Genomic DNA, 13982 nt, shown 5'->3' with positions numbered 1-13982 from the left:
ATTGTGGATGTTGTACACAGTCATTACTTAATATATACCATGGACATTATTAAACAGCTTTACTTGGTGTGTTTTAAATTTTTTCAGATTTGCATCAAAGATTTCTAAGGCATATTTACTCCACACCTTGCCCTCCAAGAGATCATGAGTAATTTTTTTGTGTCGATCATGGAAATACGCGACAAGTTTGCTCCAAGTGAATTCAACCATTGCAGCAATGGGCAGGCCACGGGCACCTTTAAGTACTCCATTGAATGGGAGTCGCATTTGTAACATGCTGAACTCTAACAGAAGCGTCTGCATCATCTTCATCACATTCATCCATATCATCAATATTAGAATTGAGAGTAATTTCATGGTCATCAACACCTCTATCAAAGTCACCTCGCTCAATCCTCTCTTCGTACTCATCTCTATCGTCAAGATCTTCCCCAACACAGTGTTCGTCTTTATCTTCAACTACTAGAAGTGTAGAGGATTCACCTCGATGTGTACAAAATTGATCTTCATATCTATTTTCAGGTTCGCTCTCAACTGTTCTTGGTGTCTCTTGAAAAGGGGGTGTATAGCCTCCCAACGTGGTACATTGATTATCTAGGACTGCAAACTGTAGAGATGTAGTTGTTTGTACAATATCCTCTGCGCTGACTTCCGCACGTGGCTCCAAAGTGGCGTACAACTCAAAATTTGCTACTTGTTCCCATTGACGCATCTTGTGAAACATGAACTTCACATGTTTGTCTTCTGTTATCACTATATATATGTAATTAATGCATTGATTGAGAACTTCATGTGGAGAACGGAAAGTAATATGTATGTCATGCAAAGCAGGGTTCAGTTGCAACTCTTCCATAATTTTTATCTTCAAATCACTCAAGGTCTTTAACTTACGGCGTATCATCATATAACAGCACTGGATACCCAGACCTTGAAATGGAAATCCATCATAAGAGTTGGCATTGCTAAGGGATTTACCGTAGTATATATTTATATAGATCATTATCAACCTATAGATCATCAAGTGCAATTGTGTTAGTAACAAATTTATAACTCTCAATCAACATCAATCACAAAACTTTGCGTATGACATGCCAACAATACTAACCTCAACCAAATTTGTATATACTCACATCCAAATCATTCTAGAGGCATGACTTTCAAAACCCATTCAAATAAGATATGATGAACAAAAATATTATACCAACTAGTTACCCATTGAAATCTTTGTTACAAATCTTAAACAACTATATCTTAAAATAATTTGCTAAAAAGACTGTAATGGGTGTCTTAGGTATCAAACTCATAATCAATTTCATACCAATGACAAAAACCTAAAAGTACTAATTATTCCTAACAATTGATCACAATATTTAGTACTAAATATTCCCAATATTAATTTTTTTTAAAAACCTAGCATATTATTAATCACAATATTTACACTAACAAAAAAATATTCTCAATATGTTTTAATAACATAATTAATCACAATATTTGGTACTAAATATTTCCCCAATACTAAATATTCCCAATAATTAATCACAATATTATTTTTTTTTAAACCTAGAAAATAATTTAATCACAATATTTACACTAACAAAAAATAAACAAATATTCCCAATATGTTGTAATAACATAATTAATCACAATATTTGGTACTAAAAATTCCCAATAATTAATCACAATATTAATTTTTTAAAAAAAACTTAGCAAATAATTTAATCACAATATTTACACTAACAAAAAAAAACAATATTTCCAAATATGTTGTAATAACATTAATCACAATATTTAGTACTAAGTATTCCCAATAATTAATCATAATAATAATTAAAAAAAACTAACAAATAATTACAATATACTAACAAATAAACTACCCAAAATATACTAACAAATAAATTAATCACAATATTTACACTAACTAACAAAAAAACAAAAATTTTCAAACTAAAAAACAAAAATTTTCCTAATATGTTCTAATTGTTTCTTAAAAAAAATAACCTAGCAAATAACCACAATATTAACTAACAAAAATATATTATCAATATTGTAAAAACATTACCTGAGAGTTGATGAAAGTTGAGTGTGATTGTTGTGTGAGTGATGAGAGGCAAGTTGTGTGAGTGAAGAGAGGAAAGTTGTGAGAGTAGAAGAGAGGTGTGAGAACAAAAGAGAGGGTGTGAGCCGGGTAAGGGGGGAAAAAGGTCCCAGTTGGGACCCACATGACACGTGGACGGGCTGGGGACTATTCATAAAAATCGAGTTTAGTAGAGTCGATTTCCATAAAACGAAATCGAGTCTAATTCACTCGATTTGTCCAGAATTTTATAGTTACTTTATCAAAAACGCCCCCTCAAGTCCATAAACTAAAAGAAAGGATAAATACTGAAACTCTGGATGGGATCGACAATAATGCTTTTGTCTTGTTACTTTTGCCATTTATCAATGATTCCATTTTAATGCCTCACTTATTCAAAGTACAACTATGATTTAGCACATTTTTAACAAAAAACAAAAAGCTAAGTAAACTAATGATGCTGAACACACACTAATTGGTTAGAGTTTTCTAAGGACGCAACACGCATGGGCCAATTAAAAGAATTTTAAATTGTAGATTGAGGTGGACTTATGTGTGAAATAATAGACTAATTTAGGAATATGTTGTGAATTTTTGGTGTGTAAACAAGATTCGAATTTAAGTATTTTATTTGACCATTAAAAAATTAGAGTTATTAGAGTTATTTGAAAGTTGAAACCCTCTCTCTCTCTCTCTCTCTCTCTGGTTTTATTGATGATATTTTAATAGACACTATAGTATTATGTTTCCTTTCTTCTTCTTTTTTCTTTTTTTTTAATCTCTAAGTTTTGTTTTGATCTAATGATAAAGAACTATTATCAGAAGCGGATGTCATGAGTTGAAACTCTCTCCAAAAAAAAAAAAATTGCTTAATAACTAGGCTTAATTGTCTTACTTCTAGTAGCTTTCTAGAACATCACCTGACATTTAAGAATTTAAATCTCTAGCATTTTACACTCAATTATAATTGTAATTTGTTATGTATAAAATGTGTCTATTATATATATCCCAAAAAAAAATCTCCATTTTACTGATCAGAAAATAGAAAAGTATATGTACCCTTTGTCATGTTTATCTATAATCTATAATAGCCACTTAAACTCATATGTTAAATTGTTTCTAGTATTGTAGATGTTATCTTTTCTGATCAATATGATATCTTCTTTGGTGATGATTGAAGATGGGTGTATAAATGTAAAGAGGCCTACTTGAATAAATATTCAAAACCCAACAGCCCATAACTCAAAGGGTCTGGACTCTGGCGAGGCCGCAAGTCAAACCAGCCCATTACCAAATCTGTTTTGGGTCACCGGGAGCCACAGCCGAGAGAACCCAGACAGCCAGAACAAACATGAAAATTTATTTGGATACAGGAAATAGGAAGCCCAATTGAATTGGACTGGGCCATAGTCAAATAAGAAGGGGACTTCAGTTCAATTTAGCATGTTACCAAAAATCTTAATTCTTTGCATTTTAATTTCAGTAGGATCAGTAGGCAAACTGGTTGATTCATCACAAAGCAAAAGTCAAAGAACATCATGGTAACAAAATATAAAATTTTGTACCCCATTGAAATATGCTCCATTTTTACAACAATGGTTAATACAATTAGCAGAGCATGATGCAAACATGCCACATCAAGAATTCAGAAAGGGAGGCTAATAAGATATTAAATTCCCAGAAAAACTCAAGCCTAGACACCAAACTATATAGATGAGAGATCTTCATATATGGTCTTGATACCTGGCCTCTCAGAAACTGATCGTATACATCGTAAAGCTATTCCAAGGACCTCCTTCATTCCCTTCTCAATTGCTGGATTCCCCATTTCCAGCATCACTGCAGGATCAAAACACTCCGAGCCGCGACCTTCTGCTGCCCTCAACCGCACCCAATCTGTCAAATCAACACCCCCCTCTAAACCAGAGATTACATCACCAGCACACCTTCCTGTTAGAAGTTCTAAAAGTACCACTCCAAAGGCATAAACATCAGACTTGAAGGAAGGCAGTGGCTTCTTGGAAGCAGCCAACTCGGGCGCGCGGTAACCTAAAATCCCAGCATCAAGAATTTGTTCCATGGTGCCAGCCAGGGTCATGAGGCGGTGGAGGCAATAATCAGCAACACGTGCATTTAGATCAGGCCCATCCAACAGTATATTTGTTGCTTTCAAGTTACCATGTGGTACAGCACGATCAAAATGGAGATAGTTCAGGCCACGTGCAACATCAACTGCTATTTTGAGCCTTTGGGCCCAGGTTAACAGCGGACCTTTTCTTCCTGGCCGGTCTGAAAATAGGGATGCATCAGAAATTTAAAAAACAAACTAAATAGTGACGTATGGAAAGAAACATATACAGATACATATAAAATAAATCAATGTCATATTAAAAGGGACAAATGCAAAAGCCCTTCTTTCATCTAAGTTAAAACAAAACTTTGCAAAAGCTTCTTGTAAGGAGATTCCTGCATGAAATTGCCACATAATAAGGTTTGTATTGATTGAAATCTAAACATCTAGCCAACAAGCAATAAACTTGGCTAAAACATTTGAGGTAATGTGTAATGAGGTGACAAACAATACTGGTTCACGGCAAATAAACACTAGGTCAACTTTTTGCCAACTCCTTAACTCTTACTCCTTAAGGTGCGTGATAAATTTACACTTGTACCAAAAGCTTCAGCTATAAGGGAAAATTTCTATTTAATAATTTAACCATTATATTAACAGTCCCCTTTAAGCGTGGGCCCAAACTCCACTCAATATGCAGAGAACCACATGGAATTACCAAGTTTTAAATGGGATGTAGAGTGGAGACAAGGGTTTGAACTCAGGACCACCTACTTTGATACTATAGTAAATTACCACCTATCCTAAACGTTTAAGCTGTTAGAAAAGATGAATTTAATCATTTAAACATTATTCTAACAATGACCAATGAACAATCAATAACATTAGAACGCCAAAGTGATGATTCGGTCAGGCTATGATGAAAAATGCTAAAGTGAATGGATAATTTATTTAAAGATTTTGGTAAGTGGTTATACAAGAATTTAATAAGTGACTTCCTGATTCACAAGAACAGTTGATTTTTCATGTATGTAGTACTGCTTATACTATTTGGTTCTACTAAGAATGTCTGGAGTAGAAGGAAACATCGATTAGTAAGAAAATCAGTGATTTTGTCAACATGTAAAGTTTCTTATCACTCCATCAGAAAGGAGAACTAAGATAATATGAACAAAACCAACAATAATTCGCCTATTGAGGCGTTTTGGTGTAGGTTCACTAACAACTAACACCAACTATCTTTGACACAAAAAAAATTGACCATGCCTCCAAGGCAGATATCGCCAGATATTTCAGCTTCTAACAAAAAAGTTTAAGATAGAAAGAATGCAATAAAAGCACTCTCCGAACATGATCTCTCCCATAGCTAAACCTTGAGTTCATAGGCTTGATAAATTGTGTAATTGTTTCATCTTTATTTCCTTCACCAGATCATGATGCCAAATGCAAAGGAAATTTCTTTTAGGACTCACACCTTTATTTCCTTCACCGCATCATGAAGCCAAATGCAAAGGAAATTTCTATTAGGACTCACATAGGGTCCCCTATGAGCTGATCAAGTGAGTACCAAAAGCTATACTTCGATGTATATATTAAAAGCAGGATATGGGCATTTGTGAGCATCTTTGTTGTACCATTTGTTAAGATCGCTTCACCTGTTACAGGTGTCAATGTCCATAACGCAACTACGTAAGACAACTTATCAAAACAAGGGTAAGGACAAAATGTTACCATATAGAAAGCTTGCAAGACTTCCAGGTGCGATGTAATCTGAAAGGATGAGCTTCTCATGCTGTGTAGGCCCCCAATAGTACCCTCTCAAACCCACCACATTTGGATGCCTGATGTTTGCAAACTTTTTAGCCTCCTTAGCAAACTCTTTCCTCTGTTTGGCTACCCCTTCTTTCAACCACTTGACTGTCAAGAACATCCCATTTTCCAGTGTTGCCTTATAAGAAGTCCCATGGCTGCTTCTCCCCAATACTTCAGCTGGTGCGCGAGACAGCTCCTCAGGTGTTAACATGATGGTATCATCAAGAAAATGCAACTCACCAATTAATCGATCTGGTGATCTCACATCCAGTCTGGCAAAGTGCTCAGCAGTGAGTGAATCCCCAGACTCAGGTGACCAAGAGAAATGGCTAGTTTTTGATGGGGAAAAGCCAGTTACAGCTGCCATTTTTTCGTCAGGGCTGATTATCTCAGATGAGGATCCTTTCTTGGAAGCCACGAGATCCTCAGCTGAAACTACCAAAGCACCGCCACTATCTGTTCCACTAATGCCTGAGGGGTTTGGTGGAGCTCGCCTGCTGACTGATTTTTTTATAGCACTTTCTGGTGGGGGTCTCCTTGATAGACGGATGTAATGTACAAAGATGGCAAGCAGTATAAGAATGAAAACACCAACCACGCATGAAACAATAATTATGACTTTGACAATAGTGTTCATTGGCTTCTTCTTGTGGTTTTCAGATGGAGAATTGTTTACCCCAGAAGAACCACCACCAGGTAAACTTAACCTAGAATTTCCAGGGTAGAAAGAAGAACTAGGGAACTTTCTCAGGTTTTCAGGGACAACCCCTGAAAGATCATTATATGAAGCATTAAAGCTGTCAAGGGTATCAGGCAAGTTGTTTGGTAAAGGACCTGTAAAGTGGTTCTGTGATAAATCCAATGAGCTTAACGAGCTCATGCCCGCCATGGAAGTTGGCAGAGAACCAGAAAAGTTATTTCCAGCAATATTGAGCAGTTGAAGTCCAGTCAATGACCCAAATTGATCTGGAAAATAGCCACTAAATTGATTATGAGAAAGATCTAGAATTTGTAGATTGTGTTCACCAGAGGAAGGAGGAGAAAACTTAATATCACCGGTCAATATATTGTTTTCAAGATGAAGCTCTTGCAAAGTGGGCATTGTTAACAGATCAGCTAGAAGCTTTCCATTTAGCTGGTTGGAGCTGAGATCAAGAACTCTAAGCTTTGGATACTGTGTGATAACCGTTGGCAGCATGCTACTAAGAGAATTATGGGAAAGGTTGAGATAATTTAAACGCAAAAATTGTGGGGTTACTTCAGGGACAGGCCCTGTCAAATGATTCTGACTGAGATCAAGGAATTCAAGGTTACCCCATTTTACCATCCTCGTTAAATTTCCCCCGAATTTGTTCTTCGATAGATCAAGTACTGCACAGCTTCCAGTCAGCAAAGGAAGCTCGCCTGTGAGTCCGTTTAAAGAGAGATTAAGTGTGTGAAGAGTTGTTGATGTGATCATACTTATTGGCCCTGAAAGATGAACATGAATGTGAGACACAATGATTAACATTACATAGTAGTAGTGCAAGCAATGGAACGGTTTAACATAATATATTATTTGTGAATTTCAGAACTGCCAGAATAAACAAAGTAACCATTTAAGTACCTGACAGATTGTTGGCACTCAAATCCAGTTCAGTAAGTACTAAAGAATCTCCTTTCAGTAGGCCATTAGGAACAAACCCAGAGAATCCATTGTTGCTGAGCTTGAGGACTTGGAGGTCATAAACAAAATTAAATTCAGGCAGTTCTCCAGACAGCTGGTTGTAGCTCAGATCCAACACCTTCAAGTTTTCAAAGAGCTGTAGCTCACCTCCACTCACCAATGATCCAGTGAGCTGGTTGTGGCTAAGATTCAAATGCTTAATAGTGTCAGAAATACCCGGTAAAAATTTCTGCTGCTGCGAACTAGAACTACCTAGCATGTTCCCACTGAAGTCGACATAAATGGCAGTTGATAGAAGCAAAAATTGAGCATCCAGATAACCATCAAACATATTTCCATGCAAGTCAAGCACCTCCAGACCAGAAATCAGCTCAAAACCTTTTGGGATTCTCTTTGTAAAGCCATTAAAAGATAGATTCAGTGATACCAAGCGAGTGAGCTTTGTCAATGATGTTGGCAGCGGCCCGGATAAGGAATTGTGGCTCAAGTCCAATGTCTGGATTGAGGCAAGCCCAGATATGGAATCCGGAATTGGGCCGGAGAAGTTGTTCCCAGCCAATGAGAGGTTTCTTAAGCTCGCTAACTCACTAATCCCCGGCGGTAAAGATGAAGAAAACAGATTATTAGATACATCCAGAAACTCAAGGCTTTTCAAGGCAGCTATGTTCTCAGGAATCTCGCCTGACATGGAATTGTTTGACATGGAGAGTTTCAAGAGTTTAGTGAGGTTGGAAAATACACTCAAGTCCACATCAGCAGACAGACCTAAGTTATCAAGAACAACCCCAGCAACACTTCCACCATTGCAAACAATTCCATTCCAAGAAGAAGGGCAGCCATTAAAGTCAATAGACTCCTCATTCCATGAACTGAGGACATAACCAGTGGGATCATGCTTGATACTTTTCTTGAATTCAAGCAATGCCAAAATGTCTTGTGAAGGAAGCTGCCCCATGGCAGAGAGGAAAAATAAAGTTGCCACTAAAAGAGCAATGACCTTCATGCTAATCCTTTCAATGTGAAGAACACAAAGAAAAGCTTTTTTCAGCTTCTAATCCACAAACCCCAACAGTCAACTGATTTCCACACCACTTACTGTAAAAAAATAACAACAGAACCCAGGAAACAACTCAACAATCCTTCACTACTATGAGAAATCAGCCTAATCTGGTGAAGGAAATGGGGTTTTCGAGCTCTCAAACCCACGAATTCAAAGGAGAACACAAAGTTGGTTGAATACTTTTACAATAAAACAAAAAGTATGCAACAACCATTCTTCAAAAGCATGAAAGATTACCACTTTGGAAAGCCCAAAAAAGAGAACTTTAGAATAATCAAAGCATCCAAAGTCCCCAAATATATTCACCAACACAGTACTTCACCTAACAAACAACCAAACGCTTGGAAGCCAGAACATCAAAAGACCGGTCCTCCTTCCAATGAAAGTCATAAACACAATAATGCTTAGCAAAGAACAAATTTTTAACCACTCAAAGCTTAGCTAAAGCATTAAATGGCTGAAATGTACCATACAGTCACTTTCAGAGATCTAACCAGAGCAAAATGGAGCATTTTTCTTACCAATGTTCCTCCTTGATTCACAATGTAGGCTCAGCAGAAACTACCCCTCCCAAAGATTCAATCTTTTTAGCAACAAGGTCACTTCCTTGCGAAGTTCAGTCTTCAGAGCTTTGAACAATCTGGTACCATCAAGTCCCACATGGATTACAGCTACAACAACAAACCCATGAAGAAACAAGAAATGGGTCTCTTACCAAATGGACAGAGAGACTGCATTAAAGACCAGGGACCCAGAAAATTTTTTGGCCATGAAAGCTTAATAAAAGGTGCAAAACAGCACTAAAACAGTACAAAAAACAAAACAGCCTAATATTTCTTTAATGAAAATAACAACAAAATCTTAAAAAAAAAAAATTGGCTTTGTCCCTTTTCACTAGTTTCTTTTTAGGAGGCATGTAAAAATAAAAATATTAACAAATGAAGACCATAAAAATCAAACCCTTAATTTGTTTGTCTGCATTGGATACTTGGTAGGAAAGGAAAACCCTAGTTTTTTGTTCATTCTTTTGAGGGGTTTTAGTGTCAGGTGGTGACAAAGTAAGCGGGAAAATCTTTAACATTTTTCATTTTTTAGTGTAATTTTTTGTCTAAGTGGCGAATTTACCCGCCAAACAAAAAAATATATACATATATATAAGAGAGAGAATCTCTCGCTTTCCTAGTGGACATCAAAGAATTTATCAAATACAGTTTAAGATTTGCACTTTTTGATTTTTCTTAAAAAAACAAAACGCACACAACAAACGAAGTCTGTTGAGATTAGAGAGAGCGTGGGGGAATGTGTTTGGTCAGTGCCACGTAGGACTCTGAGTCCCACAGAACAGATGCCCCTTTGACTAGGTCCTCTTCTTTCTTTGCTCATTTTCTTTGGTTTGGTACTTGCAAGTTCCAATATATGACATAGGCATATATATTTGACACACTGAGGTGAAGTTGGTGGAAGATTTATTGTTATGATAGGGGTGTGGCCCTTGTGTGGACTGGGGCCCAGTGGACCCTTTCAGAAACACCACTATAATGATGACACGTGGAAAATAATGTTCTCACTTTTGTCTTAAGAAAGAAAATATATAATTTTTGTCGTAGCCTAATACATGCCAAATTATGAATAGTTGAGAAGATCTTGAATTGGTAGTAAACAGATCAAACCCAGTGGGTTGGCAAAGCGGTTAGGCTCAAAGTGATGTTCTCACTAGTATTTTGAAAAAACTCTATAAGTTAGCGATTTATTTTAGTATGGGCTTATTTATCGTGAACAGTAATTAGTCTCTAGTTAAAAGTTTTGAAAAAATACAATAAAAAACTAAAAAAATAAATAAATAAATAACCAGATCAAGAGGACCTCAAGTGACGGCAAATGCCAAATAGAGATGGGGTACAGTAGTCCCCACTTGATTTTTATTTATCTTTGGTAGGACCACTTGAATATGATATCCTCTCAAGCAGGCTACATTGTGCTCGTGAGGCTGGGAATGTTATTGTTGACATGTTCTAAAGAAATTAAGTGTGGCTCTTTTAACCTTTTCTTCTCCATAATCAATCACTTTTTCACCCACTTTTTTCCTTTTCCCCTTTCGTCAAACGATAATGATAATAATTTCATATTCACTGCTTTTATCCACTCCACCAAAGCTCCTTTACTTGAAAGGGAAAGATATAAAAGAAATACTAATAAAATCCATATTTATATTTAATTTAATTATAGGGTAAAAATGTATAATTTATCCCTGAAATTTAGATTAATGTTAGGTATTACCAAAAATTTTCAAAAATATTTTATTTGCTCCCAAATCAGAATCGTCATATATCTTAGTTTGAAAAATCTTGTACTCATTTTGTTTTTTTCTTTTATCTTTGACCGTTATTTACCTACCATTGATTACTCATACACTCCCTCAAGCATATAATTGTCATATCTAGTTATTATTAAAATTGTGCATTCAAAACAAGCTTTAAAAACTAGGAACTTGGAGAACTCTGTCAAAAAAAAAAGGAACTTGGAGAACTGAGCAACTTTTTAAATGGTGTTAAATATCGTTTGTGTTTAAAGAGCAAATTAATATTTTTGGTAGTTTTTTTTTGTACTTAGGATTATCCCAATCCTCAAAGTTCTTTTTTTGTTGGTATTTCACCCAAAACCATAACATAAGTCTTTCATTTTAGTAGTTCAGTTCCAATAAACAAGGTCAGATCAACAAGATTTGAGCGCCATATTGATAACTTTAGGTGAAATATATCTTATGCATTTCTCTCTCTCTCTCTCTCTCTCTCTCTCTCTCTCTCTCTCTAAAAAATAAATCAAATAAAGAAGTCTAGCTAGATAAACCTGTTCAAAATGAAAAAAAAAAATGTGAATAGATATGAAATATATCTTATTCTAGGTTATTATAATTTTATAAGTATAGTGTTATATTTCAGGACCAAGATTTTTTTTTTTTTTTTTTACGTGGGAGCTCTAGTCAATTGTCAAAATTGCCTAGGGGTTGAGCCTATCATGCCAAAATATAATAATAATAATAATAATAATAATAATAATAATAATAATAATAATAATAATAAAAGAGAAAAGAATATTCAAATTAATGAACTTTTTGTTTCTTGAAACATGATTCACAACTGATTATGCTATTCATTGGAATCATTATAACGTAAATTTAAATAGAAAACTTATTTATCGAAAAGCTATTCAAAATTTAGTATAAAGGATCTTGTGAGTTCACAAAAAAAAAACAATAATAAAATTCTCTTCATAGTGGGACCATTTCAAACAAATACTAGTAGTCTTAATCGTTGCATGATGAAATGTTCTTAGACATGGAAACTCTTTTATCTTTTTTGCTTCTTTCATCCTAAATTTTCCAAGAGAAAATAGTGCATTCCCAACTAACCTTTCCACATGTCTTTCTCGGATGCATTATGCAACATCAAATCCATAATTAATTAATATATATAACTATAAGCATTCTTACGAAATTGTTTGGATTTGAACCACTGCCGTCACACAAGTACCAATGTGATTCCAATTATTGATTTACTATGAACAATAGAGCCCTGAATGGTAAAATACTGATATCTCTCATAATTGAAATCAACCTTTAAAATCTTTATGCTTTGCCCTTTCTAATCAAATAATTCTGCATACTACCTCTATGATTTGTATAATTAATAGAATTTGTGCATGTGATACTAATCTCATATTCTCTGCATTTGCACTGTACAGCATGCCAGACATTCAAGTAATCAATAACAAAATTGTGGGTGGCTAGGAACTAGGAAGGAAAATGTAAACATGGTAAAGACTCCGGCTGGAACAAAGTTTGGATTCTCAGGAATTCACCAACTTGGAAGCTGTAAGAGAAAAATGACCTACTAACAAGGGCAGAGACCAACCCGTGGGATTCAGTGCTTTGCAGTAGCCTAATGGCAGCCATTATTGGATGATCTGGACCGACACTAACACTTGTCTAACAAACAATGATTGTTTTGATCATTTATAGCAACTTCAATATGTACATGAAGAAGAAGAAGAAAATTCTGCTTGTATGGTTTTGGTTTTTGTTTTAAATGTAAAAAGATCTCTACTTTTTATTGGGAATGGGAATTCTGGATGCTCATTGGCTTTTTCATTTTTTTCTTCTTTTGTAGTTGAATCATTTGACATGTTGAAAACAAACTGTACAAAGGAAACTTCGTGGGAGGCATCATGATGATCCCATATGAGTTTTTTATCATAACAATGCCAAGCATTACAACATCCATTGGTTGATTTTCTTTTTTCCGAACAAAGACTATTGTTGTTTCATTGAATTTGCTTCACGAATAGGCTCACAATTCGATTTGGTTATTATGAATCAGTACCAAGATCTAATCTTAGACAGGTAAACCTACTTTAACTTTGTGAAAATGATTTCTTAACTATTACTGCAACTCAATAATTCTTACGTTTACATGACATATCAGGTTCCAAGAATTTGAGCCCCGCAGCTAATTTTTAAAACACAAACAGTTAGAAAGACATTTTTACGATCTTTTTTTGATAACTACTCATGTGACCTACTATATTTGGTGCATAACAAAAGTTTTGTCGAGTATAAAATCTTGTGAAAATGTTATTCCAATCAACTTATTACCTTAACAAGTCCTGAGAAAATAGTGTGAAAAAAAAAAAATTTTGTCTATATCCTACATGTTAACAAGTCCTGAGAAAATAGTGTGAAAAAAGAAAAGAATTTATGTCTGTATCCTACATGTTAGGCAGCCGTCACGGGAGTCACCTAGGCTTTTTGTCTGGAAAACTATAACAGTGCTCCAACTCAATATCAATATCATAAATCAATTCATACTACATGCCATTTCCAAAGCTTTTTGTCTGGAAAGTTGTACTAGGAAATGTAATTTACAGCTGAGGTGAGGTCAGCTATTCACTCAAATTTGTTCCATTCCAGATAGGGTTGTAAACAAGTAGAATTTTGTCGAGTAGTGAATATTCAAGCCCAGCTCAACAGCAAAAGCAAAATGTCCAAGCTTGGCTTGTTATAAAGTATAAAAACCTAAGCTTGACTTGGCTTGACTCAGTTCATTAGTCAAGCCAAGCTCGAGCTCTATATCAAGCCCAAACTCAAACTCAAACTCAATATCATGTTTTCTAACTTGAGATCCAACAAAAGTATATTATCAAGTGTATATCAAGTTTATTATATAACCTATTTGGTTTGGATGAGTAGTCGCAACTTATAATTAATTAAAGTCTTAGAGGATATGAGTTTACTTGTCAAGCT

The 13982-nt window shown here is 35.2% G+C and overlaps 1 protein-coding gene across 1 annotated transcript; it reads right to left on the bottom strand.

Moving 5' to 3' along the window:
* Window positions 1-3615: 3615 nt before the first annotated feature.
* On the bottom strand, window positions 3616-9444 carry LOC142637266 (LRR receptor-like serine/threonine-protein kinase GHR1). Its single transcript, XM_075811543.1, has 3 exons — window positions 7564-9444; window positions 5877-7427; window positions 3616-4363 (listed from the first exon to the last, which is right to left on the bottom strand). Exons 1-3 carry the CDS (start codon window positions 8624-8626, stop codon window positions 3780-3782), a joined length of 3198 nt encoding a protein of 1065 aa, XP_075667658.1. The 5' UTR covers window positions 8627-9444; the 3' UTR covers window positions 3616-3779.
* Between the last annotated feature and the right edge of the window lie 4538 nt (window positions 9445-13982).

This window comes from Castanea sativa, chromosome 5 (genome assembly GCF_040712315.1).
Source record: "Castanea sativa cultivar Marrone di Chiusa Pesio chromosome 5, ASM4071231v1".
Taxonomy (NCBI): domain Eukaryota; kingdom Viridiplantae; phylum Streptophyta; class Magnoliopsida; order Fagales; family Fagaceae; genus Castanea; species Castanea sativa.
The sequence above is the reverse complement of the archived record's forward strand: the minus strand, read 5'-3'. Positions and strand labels throughout refer to the sequence as shown.